Below are 15,506 nucleotides of genomic sequence, written 5' to 3' on the forward strand. Positions count from 1 at the left end.
TCTTTCAGAACTGTCATGGGAGATCATGTCTGAAAAAAAGATTCCTGAGGTATATTAATATCTGTATGCAGTACTAGAGAATTGGTTTTAGAACAGGAATATATGGCTTTCCCGTTTTGGGACACTTCTTAAATACTCCTGAATGTCCTGCCATCCTGTTTAACATCTTGAAAGCTTTCTATATATTTGTAAGATTGTATATACCATTTTGGACAACCCATGTGGTCATGAATTTACTGCTTACTGGCCTTTTTAACTGTCATTCAAAATTGCTGGTTTATGTAAAAGCAGTAATATGACTTTTTTTCTTTCCCTTTTTGTTCCTTTTTCAAGATGTAAGAATTCCTTCTTTGCCAATTATTCAGCTCCACAATTGCAAGGATAACTGTATTAAGATTATGTTAGTATTTTGAAATAACACTGAGTCATTTAAAATGTATTAAAAATATAAATGAATCAAGCTCTAAATATTTTCTTTTTCTATTTTCATTTTTTCATAGACGAAGCTAGTGGTGTTGGCCCTGTTCAAGTCAACTATATTTCTTCAAAAACCTGTTCTGTTGCTGATGATAGTTATGGGTGTCTGGCATCAAACATTCCTGCTTTGGAATTGATGGCTTTATATGTAGCAGCTGCCATGCATGATTATGATCATCCTGGTCGCACAAATGCTTTTCTAGTAGCTACAAATGCACCACAGGTAAGAGATTCTTTAACCAGAAAATTATTTGTCTCTATCTGAAATCAAAATAGTAAAATCTCTTTTCTTCTATATCACTACTATTGCCTGTTTAGGGATCATTTGCCCAATAGAAGGCACAGGGAAATTAATTCATATTTACTCGTGTAACAGTTTTTCCTGATAAATTCCAATGTGTTTCATGTGTATTGGTTGTGCAAATATATAAAAATATTTTTCAGTTTACAAAACTGTAAGCAACAAAAATCAATGCAGGTTATAGTAATAGATTATTTCATAAAGCTGGTTCTATGCCTGTCTAAGCAGCTAAATTCATGGATATATCACATTTTGGGAGTCCTCTGTAATCAGTAATTTCTGCAATTACCGTAAAAAAAAGAGTTCTAGCGGTTCAATTAACTGCATTTCCTAACCTCTGAATTAGTCCATTATGGTAAATAATTGTTATCTTTAAGGGTGGATGAGTAAACTAAGAAGAAATATGCAAAACATCCTTGCTTTTGTCTCTCATATTCAACTTTGTTGTTAGAATAGACAGTAGGAAAGTGGAGATTCTTTTCAGGGTTGAAAAGAAAGATAATAGAGGCAATGGAGAGCAAAGCTTTTTTTTTAAAAAAAAAAAAAAGAAAAAAAAAGAAAAAAAAAAAAGTGGAGTGGGAAGGGTGGTGTTGTGGAGAGGAAGATCACTGAATAAAAGATACCTAAACTTCACAGTGAAATATTTTTACCTAATGAGTGCAATACCGTCAGGGGAAAAAGAATATGTATCATAGTGATTTCTATCTCTTAATAACCTTAAGAGGAGAAACTGAAATAATAATGACAATAACAGTAGTAAATCAGAAACTAATACAACTTGTCAGGAGATGGAGGCTTTAAAAATCAACTTCTCAGTCAGCTTTCAAGGGTTTCTGATTAAAAAAAGAAAAGTTTAGTTATGTATTTATACTGAAAACAATATGAAAGGAAGAATCAAAACAAATGACATAGACATTCATCTCCACTTTTCAAAAATAAACACATTCATTTTATCAATAATCTCTTCATCTTCTCAAAAATTGAAGATTTTTTTTGCACTTTTCCATAAAACTATTTTCAGGTCCCTACTTAATTTATATTCAATTGGTTATATTCTAGGATATTTTGTATAAACACAGGATTTGTGAGTAAAATCTACTACTGTTTAATATGTGTAATTCATTTGCAGTTAAAATGTATTCATTAGCATTAAATGTAACATACTGAAAACTAGTGAATCTTTGCAGTATTTTGCATTAACCACAGTTCTTCATTAGCTTAAGGGTTATTTTCATTTTTTAATTTAATAATTGATTTTTAAAAACAAAACAGTACTGGAACTGAGAGGAATTAACAGCATATAATTAGATCTGTGGGTTTTGTTTTGTTTTTGTGTTAGTATGTGTGCCGCATACCTATTGCCAAACATATGAAGTCTCTGTTTTAAGTGTGGGGTGTGTGTGTGTGTGTGTGCATGCATGCCTACAAGGACGAATGGAGATCTAGGAGACCTTTAAGGACTTTTGAAGAAAGAAATTTTTTTCTACTTTTTTTCCTCTTATCTGCCACTTCTATTTCACTTTTAACCCTCAATGCTAGAAGGTGAAAACATCGTTTAATAGTTTCATTAAGAACAACAACAACAAAAAAGCTGTTAGCGACTATCCCTTAAGCTTCAGAATATTTAATTATAATTCTAAATATTAAATCTATCATTTATGATTTTCTTCTTGTGTAGGCTGTTCTCTACAATGACAGATCAGTCTTAGAAAATCACCATGCTGCTTCTGCCTGGAATCTCTTCCTATCACGACCAGAATACAACTTCTTATCAAATCTTGATCATGTAGAATTTAAGCGTTTTCGTTTCTTAGTGATTGAAGCAATCCTTGCCACAGATCTCAAGAAGCATTTTGATTTTCTTGCAGAATTTAATGCCAAGGTTAGTTACATTTTAATGTTGTCACAAAGCTCATGATGGTCATGATATACTAATGTTTGCATTGTTATTTGATAGTATTAATAACTTGCATTTGAAGTTTTATATTATTTATATTTAAGTGACTCAAAAAAATCAAATATATATAGAACAGTTATATGTCAGTTTGTGTATCGCATAGTAGGCCTAGTGGATGTGACACACAGGACTCATGGGAGACCTCAATCATATCTCATGGTTCAGTCTTCTCAAAGATAGAAAGTGACTTTGACTATGTAAAACAAAACCAAACCAAAAACAACAACAACAAAAAAGAAAAAAAACTAATTAAAGTGTCTGTCTGTTGTGTAGAGCCTCAAAATATAATGTTCATGAATAGTTTTAACTTAATTTTTAAAAACGTATGTACTCAACACAGGTCAATGATATCAACAGTCATGGTATAGAATGGAGCAACGAAAATGATCGCTTGCTTGTCTGTCAAATATGCATCAAACTGGCAGATATTAATGGCCCAGCAAAAGTTAGAGAGCTGCATCTGAAATGGACAGAAGGCATTGTTAATGAATTTTATGAACAGGTACGTATGGAAAGTATTCTTCTTTTTTTTTTTTTTTTTTAATTTGAGACAGACACTCAATTCTTTACATTAAAAATATATAGCTAAATATTATTCCTCGTCTTAAATCTTCAGGTAAAGTATTTCCATCTTCTCTTTCTGAATACTGACAAGTTATTTTTATGCTTAGCATACTAACATAATCTTTTACTTCCTATCGTCTTAGAAGCTTGAAAAAAAATTCCCTACTAATGTTGTCCATTTTTCAGGTATTAGTTTTGTTCATTCCCCACCTCTTCCTTTAGGTTGATACTGATAAACTAAAATAACTTCCACTTTGGGAAGTTAAGTTAACAGGAATGTTTCCATGTCAAAGAATATTATGGAATCCACAAGACTGGAAATGTATATTCGATGAATCCATAGTGCCGAGGCAGAAGACATTAAAACATTCAAAACCAAATATTAAATATATGCATTAGTAATTAGCATTATTAAAATGTAAATAAATGTTTACAGTGGAACTTTCATAAATAATCCTATTGTAAATAACTCAAAGTCTGAAAATTTGGTGTCTATTTTTACATCTAGAACTTCTATAAGGCCCCCCAAATATATCTTACAACATTCCTACTCTGTTATTTTTCTGTAGTCAATTTCCTGGGGGATTCACTATTTATAAGACAACAACCAGGGATTTAAAAATATCTTTCAGACTAGGAAAATACAAGTAAACTATAAAATCTATTAGGAGATTTAAGTTTTCACTCAGTACCTGAAGTGCTTACACCTAGTATTCTAAGTTATTCCTTTAGGAAAAAAAAAAATTCAAACAATCAGGTCCCACAGAAATGCTAAGACAAGTTATTATAAATCAGAGCAACTGCTCAAATTTTTCTTCTCTCATTTATAAAAATAAATATATATGTATATAATATGTATATATTTATATATAGGTAACTTATATTGGATGTTGCGGTTCCTTTCAATCTACCCCGTGCTTTTGGGTGAAGCCATTCACCAGAATGCCTTACTCTATCTGATTACTTTCCCATTTTCTCTGTTCATCAGCTCAGCAGCTGAAGTCAAATTTCTGCCTACCCTGAAGCTATCCTGTAAAGGCAGAGGAATAGCAGTCCCAGTAGAACTAGATCTTCATCCATGCAAAGGGTATCTTGCAGCAAAGCTGAAGGGAGGATTATGATCTGTGCAAGTCTGAAAATGTCTTTATTTTTATTTTCTATTATTATTTGTCCTGATTACGTTTTCTTTCATTTAGTCTATATTCTTTTTGCCTTTGACAAATAGATGCAATCCATTTAATGTGTATTTGGTTCCTTAAAGTTAATCTTTAAAAATTGAATTTAATTTTTTGAGAAGTTCTGTATTTTTTTTCCCTTTCTTTTTCAGGGTGATGAGGAGGCAAGTCTTGGATTACCTATAAGTCCCTTCATGGATCGCTCTTCCCCACAGCTTGCAAAACTGCAAGAATCTTTCATCACTCACATAGTTGGCCCCCTTTGTAATTCCTATAACGCAGCTGGGTTGCTTCCAGGGCAATGGGTTGATGAAGAGGAGGATGCAGAAAGTAATGAAGATGATGATGGAGCACAGTCGGAGAGTGATGATGAGGAAATAGAAGAAGATCTTATTTTAAGTAAGTTTCTGTATTTGAGTTGCACACACATTTTTTTTATTTAATAGATTCAGGATTAACAGTGATGGTTGAAATTGTGGAGTTGAAATATTGTAGATTTTGTGATTATTCACCTTAATTTTTACTCATAATAATTTTTTTGTTAATATCAGGAGACTTGCAACTAAAAAAAAAAGTCATCGCTATACTTTTCCGTGTCACTGTTCAAATATTCTGAATAAAAATCTGTGTTTTTTCTCAAATTTACATCTCTTTTTCAACGTGGCATTTTATCTGTATGTATAAAATGTAATTACTTTGAATCCCAAAAAATCAATTAATGCTTTTAATTTTTCAGAAGCTCAAAGAAGAAAAGGTAGACGACGAATATTTTGCCAGCTAATACACCATCTAAGTGAAAATCACAAAATATGGAAGAAAGTGATTGAAGAAGAAGAAAAAAGTAAAGCTGAAGGAGCTAAACTGCTGACTGAGAACTCATCTTTACCTCAAGCAGATGAAATTCAGGTTATTGAGGAAGCTGATGAAGAAGATGAACGACAGCTAGGAGAAGAAAAGACATGCTGAGAAAATTTCAGTCATGTTCATTACGAGGATAGAAAGCTGATATATATCTATATCTATTTTCACTGTGTTGACTTTAACCTAACACAGTTCACTTAAAATTGAAAGGCCTTAATACTGTGAGAGGATTCTTTCTACTCCAGTGGAATCCCTATGCACTTTCGCCACACAGAATACGAAACTTTATTCAAAGATTGAGTATTGTATACCCTGATGCAAAGTTCTTTATGCCTTAGTTGGTATAAAATATTCTGATATAACGCTGCCTTGCTGAAAAAGGAACTCCTATTTTCCTTGAGGTACCTGCAATTTTTAAAAACGTTCGGTGACTTTAGTTACCAAAGTGGCAAGAACTTTTTGCTAACAAGGAAATATTGGATGAATTCTAATATTGTAATGAGTTGCGTATTTCATGTTGTTTTTGAACATGAATAAGACAAAGTCTGTGCTTGTATGAAAACCATGTTACTGTTGCAGTGCAAGCCTGTTGTGGGGTGTCTACTTAGTGCAATAGTGTGCTTAATGTAGTCATCTCAGAGCAACTGTTCAAGGACTGTGACATAAATGCTAAATTCTGGTATTTGTGGTTTAAAAAAAAAAGAAAAAAATCAGGTGCATCTATTTCTGATGCTTTTTATTCTTGTGCATAATCTGATGTTTTATTTTTGCAGAAAATATTCAGGTTTGCAGTGGGTGTTCATGATAATTCATTGAATATAAGGCCATTATCTGTTGCCTTGCTGTTTTGTGGTAGAACATTAAAAAATCTGTTCAGCTACTTAAATTATTAAGGGATTTTATTCTCTAGTTAAAATGTTATATTTCCTGCCCTTTCTCAGGTTCCTGTTTAAAAACAAGTCAACCACACAATAGATTTTATCTTGCACCGATTTCTGGTATTAAATTTTAAAGTAATAAGATCGTATTTCATTTATTCTTTGTATGTAAAACTTTAGGAGAATTAAAGATTTTTTTTAAAAAAAAGATACAAATTATTGTTTCAAAATGGCTAGTATATTTTAATGTGTCCTACATCTTTTCTTTTATCACAGACATAGCTTATATTGCCTCCAAGTGTGATGTACATCCTGAAATATACATATGGAAAGCAGAATGTGAAAACTTCATGTAAGGCCTAATAGTAAGATAAATATAATTGTACTATATTACACTTTAGATAATTTAGGTTTTAAATAAGCTTAGACAATCCAAACAGATATATTTTTAGAAACACTACCATTGGAGATCTGATTGCGAAAATAAAAATAAATAAATTAGGCTGCAAGTGCATAATCACCTTATGCAAGCCACAAATAAAGCTAGCTTTAAAAGTGCATCTTTTAATACTAAACACATACATGCTGTGCTGTTGAATGGAATTAAAAAGGCACACATGTTCAAGTTGCTAAATGTATTTTAGCATATTTTTGTTTACATTTTTATTAGTTCACTTGAAAAAGAGGTAGCATTCCTAAGATAACCTTGTGTAAATTCTATTGCACTATTTTACACAACTGAATTTCTCTTTTGCTCTCGGGCCAGTTTAAATAACTGAGAAAGATATTTTTTTTTTCTATTTTCCACTAATTAGCTTTTTGTGGATCAACTTAGAAGACCGCTGAATTGTGCTTTTGCTATTCTATATAATCAGTGCCAAATTCCACTTTGCTGCCATTATTACTATCACTGCATTCTTTTGTAACATGAGCAGTGTTAAAAACAGATATTTCTGTCATTAATGAAATATTGCACTATTGAATGAGAATGTAGAGCTTAGTGATATGATTTAGTGGAGGACTTGTTAGTGTTAGGTCAGAGGTTGGACTAGATGGTCTTGGAGGTCTCTTCCAACCTAGATGATTCTGTGATTCTGCGAAGCTGACACTTATCACTCCCTTGTATTTTACATTTGGTGCTCATATATTTCCTAACAAATCATATGAAGACTACAGAAATTATGCTTGTTTCAATATGCTATGTTCTCAGCGTTTTGTGGTTAGTTTATGTGTTTTCATGTTAAAAAAAAAAAAAAAGAGGGCACATTAATAATATTTAGTTTCATTCTTGCTTTTACTGACAAAAGAATGCAGATGTGTTTGTTTAAAGTTATAGTTACAGTATTTTACATGGCAGTTTTCCATTTAGTTTCCTTTTAAAAGGAGCATTATTAAAAAGTATTATAACGAGAGAATAAGAAGGTAGAAATAACATTATCTTTTACTAAAGCATGGACAGTAATTATATCTGGTGACAACATTGCCAGCAACTTTATCTCAGGTTTCCATTATATTCTTTAGAAATATGGAAGAAGTTTTTAAATTTAGAAAAAAAATAAAAACCCTCAGTGTTTATTAAACTATTAATAGGTATAAAATATTATGCCTACTTCCAATTAGGTATTTTCAAGTTACAATATCTTGCTTCAATGTTTAGTTGTGAATGTATTCAAGAGCACCTTGAAATGTCTTATTTATGCATACATAATATGTGACTTATCGTTTCCCTAGGAGCAAATGTCACCAAAGGTTTGTTCAGGGCACGTTTGTAGAAGTCGATGTAGCTTTAACTGAGGCGCCTTAATCTTTCAAAAATGTCAATGGAGGGTCATTTGAATGTTGATTGAGCTGTCGTCAACAATAAGGTATATATCCATATAAGACAGATCACTCTCATTCTGGTAACAGACCACTGAGAAAAAATTACAACTAATTTAATCTGTGATCATTCACAGCCACCAAGGGATGCTAAGGAGCACAAGAAAGCACACAAAAGAACACCTTTTAAAATATTTTCCTAAAGCAACACTCCTTACTTGTTTTGTAAAGAAGTAGGCTAAATTAGCCCACACTGAATTTTATGCTTCTAGTGTAGATAAACATTTAATGGATAATATTCTCAGTTTTAAGTGAAGTCTTTGCAACATCTTTTCTGTCAAGTCAGTCTCCCACCTCCTCGTTGCCCTCTTTTGCAATGTAGATCGGATTACTTGCTCCCATGCATACAGTGCATACAGAACTAAACTACTGAGTTTGTTGCCTGTAAAGAGCCAATTTTCTCTACAGCTCTGGAAACCTCTGAATGTCATGGTGGTACTAAATAACCAGAGTCAAAATCAACTTGGATCCTCTTCCCATAAATTATTCACAGCACATCCAGACGGTGAGTCTAGGATTCAAAATGGAAAGACAGGTGTAACATTACTTCAGGTAAGTTCAAGTTTACAAAGTTTGAGTAAATCTCGATTTGCTATATGCATAAAACATTTTTTTCTGTGTACTTCTTGCATTCAACTTCCTAATAAAAGGGATCAACTGGAGGAGAGTTCTGTCAGGTGACAAAAGTATATTGTACTGAGAAAAATAATTTCTTTGCTCTTCTTTCAACCTCCCTTTTCATTTTAATTGAAAAGGAAGGGAATATTCTCATAGGCATTGAGACTGACAGACATTTGTCCGTCAAACACAAACAATGACAGGTGAATCAACAAAAGGTGTTAGCAGGATTTGAGAGCTCACTTCTAGCTCTGGTGCTTCCTCCTGGGTACTTATATATGAAGGCTGGTTTATGATTCTTCTAAAAGTATACAAAGAATTTGAAGTAAACCAATCTGGAACCGAAACTTCGGGGGCAGTACTTTCCCTTTTGTCCAAAAACGTTTGAAAAAATGTGAGAAGTGCAGAATTGAAGTGTCATTTGCTGATGAGTCTGAGATCAGGAATCCCAGCCTGTGGTACTTGAATCACAGTAAAAGGATAGAATTAGCTTAGGTGATGAAAATTAGGAAAGGAGAAGTAGGCATGGCATAAATATAATTACACATGCACATGATACATTCTTATATGGAAGAGAGACGGAGTTTATAATTTCAAGTCAGTTCATTGTCTTCAAAAAATATGGAAACAGGATATCTTTTGATATGTCATGATAATTTTCATTGTTATTAAACAATACAAGTCATACTGCTAACAAAAATACAACTATCATAACTCAAATGATGCAAGTTTAAGAAAATTGTTTTTTTCTGTGGCAAATAAATGTAGATATGTTTAAAAAAGTGTAGACAAACATGAACTTGATCAAATAAGGTATAAAAATATGATCAAGGCAGTGTTTTATTTTAATTATTTTTAATTTTATTATATATATAATTTTCCTACAGCTTTCCTCAGAGTTGGTTTTGGACAACTTGTTTCCTCATGTCTGTGCAAAGGCAAATGAGGTGATCAATTGCTTTCATTTTTGCATTGAGGAATTTTCCTTCTGATATCTCCAGAATTAAAACTTTATCTTGCTATGATAATCATACTGTGACTTTTCAGAGATGAAGCTGGCAAAAAACCACAATTGTTAGCTAGTCTTAACTGATCTATATGTATTCAATAGGGTCACAATCAATTAATATATATATATTTTCCTGTTAAATGAGAAAATAATGGCTTGTATTTCTGAGAAAACAGGAAGGAAAGTTTATGGAAACAGGAAGGAAAGCTAAGCTACTATAGGATAAACACTCCAGTGTACTTGAGTTGAAAGTTATCCTCCTGACGTAGTATATGTACTCCACACCCTTATGAATCTAGCAGATGTAAAACCCTTAAAGACATTTGCGTATATATACGTAACTCTTAACAGAGCAATCTGTCTTAATGGTTTTGTTGTCCATTTTTACTCTCATTTCTCTAATACACTTCTGGTTTGCACTTGAAATAATACTTCTTGTTGGTCTTACTTTTGTTATCTTTAATACTCTAAAACAATAGAGTAACTAGCAATTGCTTGTTTTGTTAATGACAGCATTAAGCTAAAGAAAATTGTCCCAGTAAAGAAAAAGCTGTTTTTCTTGGGTACTGAGATTTAAAAGTCTGTCCAGAAAATGACTAACTTTAAATGCTATGTTGTGATATATGCAGGATACTGACTAAGAGTCATCTTTTGATTTCTGTACTGCAAGAGATCATAGGTGATAGCAACTGGTGTCTATGATAGGTTCTACTACCTGGCACAACGTTACTATCTGGCAGAACATTAGTATGTGTGAAACCTAAGCATTAAAAGCTTATACAGAGCAGAAACTTTGTCTTGTGGTTTGCCTGAGGTTTCAGAAAAATAGAAATAGAAATGCTTAACATTAAAACAACAGAGCCTTTAAATAATGAGGTGGCATAGTGTTTCAAATGATTCCTATCATTCACCTTGTGATTTGTCCATCTTCTAAGTACCTTGCCAAAAAACAGGTGATGATTCACTCCTGACTCATCTCTCCAGATCAGCAGAACCCTTTGCACCTTGGATGAGATCAAAGTCTTTTCATTTTACTTATAAAACAAGGACTAATGCTCGGCTTAAGATATATGTATTATACCAAAAATCCAAAAGGTAAGCTTAATATTGCTTATAGCAAGTGAGGAGCAGACTGCTTTCAAACTCATTTGTCACCATGCCAGTTAGGCATGAAAACTTACTCCTGTGTGGTCATTCTAACAGACTTCTGTGTCTTTTATCATGACATTGATCCTGCTAGTGTTAATTAATCTCTGTGGTATTGTTCATTTATCTGATTCATATGCTAACAAAGGTTCCTCTCAGAGAAGTGAATAAAGAAGCACTCTTATTTATCTTCGAGAATGGATTTATAATCATTTTGTTCTATTCAGTGCACATAAGGAATTACCAAAGTACTGTTTCTAATTTCATATGTCACACCCCAGGAAAAGTATGTCCATTAGACAGACTGCTGAATTCCAATACAGATCCGTGTGACTGATCGGAAACACAGAAGACGTCCTAAAGAGAGAGGAGAATGATTAAATGAATTCAAGAGATTTTTCTGAGTCTAGAAAAAATCAGACAAGTAATTATATCCAGTCTTATAAGGCTGCTTCAAAGAGCAAAGCAATCAGAATAATGTTTTCAGTGTTCATAGTGTTTAGGACAAGTAGTAACAACTTTAAATTGCAGGAAGGAAGATTCAGGCTAAACACTGCTCATTGTCTAAGGATTGAGAGTGTGATTCACTGAGAGAGATTACCTTAGTGTACAAAGGAAGTCTTATAAAGTCTGATAAAGTCTGATAAACAGCTCTAAGAAAAAATATATTGCCTGGGCCAGATGAGCGAACTGTATAGCTTACTGACTTTATTTCTGGACCTATATACTAAATACTAGGACTAGAAACGGGATCTCATATGAATCACTTTAAAGACTAATAAGAAAATGTGCACAATCTTAGAAATTTGATAAATACAAAATTCAATATTTGGCAAATACAAATTCAAAAAACAGGAATTGGAAGTGTCTACTGAATCAGTGGAACTGTCTACTAATTTTGACTGTACTTTGAAAGAGAAATATTATAGTTTCATACAATGTAAAATATAATGGGAGAAGATATGGATTCCTTGAGGATCTTTAAAAAAAACAACTCTTATGCTCCCATGAAGAACAATTAAATGAACTTCCTTACCTATATAGACACAAGATGGCTCATAATTACCTAGGTTTTTCCTGGAAAAATTAGACCAATTCAGTTCTGCTGTGGTGCGTGCTCACCACAAGCATTATTTTAACTGAGTTTATTGTGCAAGTTGAAGACAACCAAAGGGCATTTGGACTCCCTAAAATGGAATGTGTGTAAAGAAAGTAAACTTTAGAGTAACTGGAATTCTTTAAGGTGTTTTATCCATAGTGATTCTATTACTTCATTTGCATTCCTTATTGATATGAAATCCTACTTGCATTACCTATATTGGTGAAGGACCTGAACAATATTTGAGTCATCTTTTATCGTCTCATTTTAGTAAGAGCATAAGAGTATTCAGTGTGGATGCTGTTGTCTAGATACTAGCAGTGGGGTTAATGTGGTTAAGCATACTAACAAATTAACTGTCATGTAAAAAGGTCTTTATATATAGTAATATATATATATAAAGTAACATATATGTAATGTATATATGTAATCTCTTTTCGTGTTTTTGACAAGTCATAGTTTATACAAATTAATGATATTTCTTTTAAGATTTTTAGTACTAGCCTCGACAAGCAAGTCAGCAGTTAAAAACAGCAAGGGAAAAATAGTTACTGTATTATGTTTTCTGTTATATTACTATAGGCTATTATAAATCACATGTAAAATTTTGGGCAAGCAGCCATCTGCTGCAGTAATAGTAAACTATTGGATTAGATTGCACATTCCTGATTTGCTCCATTATTGTAATATATTTAATCTATTTGTAATGTTACTTATTCAGAAGAACGTAGCCAACGTAATGTCTCCTGAATTCTGGCAGTCTTCCTAAGAAATGACCACTGTGAGTATGGGTTCTGCCTAATTCTAATCACATTGACATCAAGATAGTTGACAGCCTTCAGAAATATCTAAAAGGGTAAACCTAGAAATGGAACATTCTAGTGATCCTCAAATTGTGTGAAGGACAGAATAAGGTGTAATTTTTCCAGAAGTTTAATTTGATCTTGATTAGACAAAGGCTTTGAATTATGAAGCCCAATGCCTAAACAACACCTCAGATACCTAATTGCTATGAAAATCCATGTCTGTACCTTTACAGACCAATTTATACTGAGAATTTATCCTCGCTGTGCAGACAACCACAGAATCCAATTATGACATACCAAATCAAGAAAAAGTTTGCTTGATATGTAAACTCAGGCTGCTTTAACACTTGAATAACTAGTAGAAATATGGAATTCAGAATGAACAGTACACTTTAAAAAGGTGATGATTGAGATGGGAGACTATTGTGACCTTATATAGTTTACACCTCAAGCTGAAGGCAATTCAAATTATAAGCAGAGATCAGGAGAAATGTCTGATAACTGATTTTAAAATTTCTATAACTGTCCAGGGATATCCTCACTGTTAGTTATATACCCAATTCTTCATCTACAGCAGTTTCAATGTATTCACCTGCTTCCTAGCTCAAAGATATTTCAGCTTGACTTCTCTTTCTGTTCTTTTTTGCTAACTGAAGAGATCTTTTATCAACTTTTTCTCTCTGTATAGATAGCTGTAGACTGTAATCAGGTTACTTAATCACGTGTTCGATAAATGAAGCAAATGAATTGTCTTGAATGTATGACTAGCCAATACGTTCTACAGTACATTTCTTTGGTGTATATTCTGGAAACATGCTTGAGCCTCCAATTTATCCATAAGCTGTCAAACAGTGCCCATGTATCACCAAGTCTGAAATAATAAATCATGCTGATTTGGAACCATATTGGCTTGGACATAGTGCTACCCTCATATGATCACATAGTTTTTGGTCAGCTCATAAATAAGCAGAAGTACCTTGCAGCAAGCCGGAATATACAGCATAAACACATTCTTAGTTTTCCTTACAGCTTTATAGGAACACAACCACATTTTAAATGCTCCTTTAAATATAGACAACAGATCAGGACAGTATTTGAGGAATGCTTGTGCCAGCACCGAATATATATGTGGCTTCTGTATCTGCACTCAATATTCTGTCAACGCAAGATCTTTTGGCTGCAGAGTTAAAGTGCATGTTTACCAATCCACCATGAATCCGAACGTCTTTTAAGAATTACAGCTTTACAATGTGGATTACACCATAAGGTATGAAATACAGCAAAGTGACAGTGGAGTAAGTGATAGAAACAGAACCTAGAATCAGCAAAGTTGAAGGATTAGGAGTCCTTAATGGGTATGTACATTTGAACATGATATGAACAACAACAGAACATAACCCAAAACAATACCCACCAAGCCCTTTCAGTAATACTGACCATTCCTTAAAGGGAATAATGGAAATATTAAGAATGCAACAATGCTGGTAAAAATGATGAAAAGATAAACTATGCAGGAAGTACTTGGTCTGTATTAGGGAAAAAAAAAATCAACCAATGTATTTTTAACAGAAAATAAATGCTTTAATCCCAAAAGAATGATAAATAGCAGGCAGTTATGCTACATATTTCCACTCTAAAACTTTCACTGGGGAGTTCTCAGCACCTAGCTGTTTACCCATGTTCATTACAATTCAATCTTGGTATGATGGTGAAATACCAGAGGACTGGAAAAACTAATATGTCAATATTTCAAATGATTAAATTGGATCAGTAGGATAATTCTAAGTCAGACATCTGAGGGAAAACAATGAAAAACGTTGATACTGAATGAAACACAACTGATGTTGTTATAGAGAAGACAGTTTGTCAGATGTATTTGATTGTTTGAATGAGACTCTAAATTGGCAGATAATCATAATAGTTTGGATCAATATTCTAAGGCTTTTTAAGGCATTTTGATTTAGAAACCAGAATGGCATATAATCAATACAGTTCTCATTAAATGGATTTAAGACCAGCCAAGAATTATTTCTCAAAGTAAGGGAAAAGGGAATTATCACTGGCCAGCTGCGTTTTCAGTGTAGCCCTACAAGAAGTACCTCTTGATTATTTTTTAACCACTCCCCCCTTCAATTTAGATTATTTGAAACATGTTTTAACCAAATGTCAAGTAGCAAAACTCTAGCTGTGAGTGGGTATCAGAATTCCCATCAGTCCAGAAATGTAGCTCTGAAAACTCCTTTTTCCATTCCATTTTTCTTCATGCTAAAGGGACCTACGTTTTGTAGATCCCACTATTTTTACATAAACATTTCAGAAGTACCCACCATCTACTTACACTGACAACAGAAAAGTCTCAATTTTAACAGTATTAAGAACCTCAGTAGCTGTCTCATTCCTATACACCCTGTATGCCAAAATCTTAGGAGCAGATTATTTGCAACTTTCATGGTGTGGCAAATGCACAGCAATAAGGCTGACATCTCTTTTCCTTTTTTTTTTTTCTTTAGAAATCTTTTATCTCTACAGAAAAGCAGTTGGTCAGCAAGAGGATTTGATGGTCTTCCTTCCCTCTTCAGAGCACCAGAAATATGCATTTCAGATGATCTCTGTGGGACACGTGAGTCTGACTACTCTCTGACAGGGTAAGTAATTTAATTTGGACCTGCTGCATCTTAAGTCAACAGACTATTATATAAGTGGACTGTCATTACCTCTGTTTGACCTTTCTCTATTG

The 15,506-nt window shown here is 33.1% G+C and overlaps 1 protein-coding gene across 20 annotated transcripts in view; it reads left to right on the top strand.

The window, feature by feature from the left end:
* Positions 1-15,506, top strand: part of PDE3B (phosphodiesterase 3B) — a 107,876-nt gene that overhangs the window by 82,926 nt on the left and 9,444 nt on the right. For 5 of the 20 annotated variants that reach the window (XR_014585181.1, XR_014585182.1, XR_014585183.1 and 2 more), the window contains 6 exons: positions 501-700; positions 2,457-2,660; positions 3,076-3,237; positions 4,627-4,873; positions 5,211-5,736; positions 6,490-15,414. Coding sequence is in view for 2 of the 20 variants with exons in the window: in XM_083838645.1 (XP_083694771.1) it covers positions 501-700; positions 2,457-2,660; positions 3,076-3,237; positions 4,627-4,873; positions 5,211-5,440 (1,043 nt within the window). In the remaining 18 variants the exon portion in view is untranslated. Of the gene's footprint in view, positions 1-500; positions 701-2,456; positions 2,661-3,075; positions 3,238-4,626; positions 4,874-5,210; positions 6,444-6,489; positions 15,415-15,506 lie in introns of those variants that run through there. The other 15 variants (XM_083838645.1, XM_083838644.1, XR_014585190.1 and 12 more) reach the window with 14 other exon arrangements.

This window comes from Anser anser (genome assembly GCF_964211835.1).
Source record: "Anser anser genome assembly, chromosome: 5".
NCBI lineage: Eukaryota > Metazoa > Chordata > Aves > Anseriformes > Anatidae > Anser > Anser anser.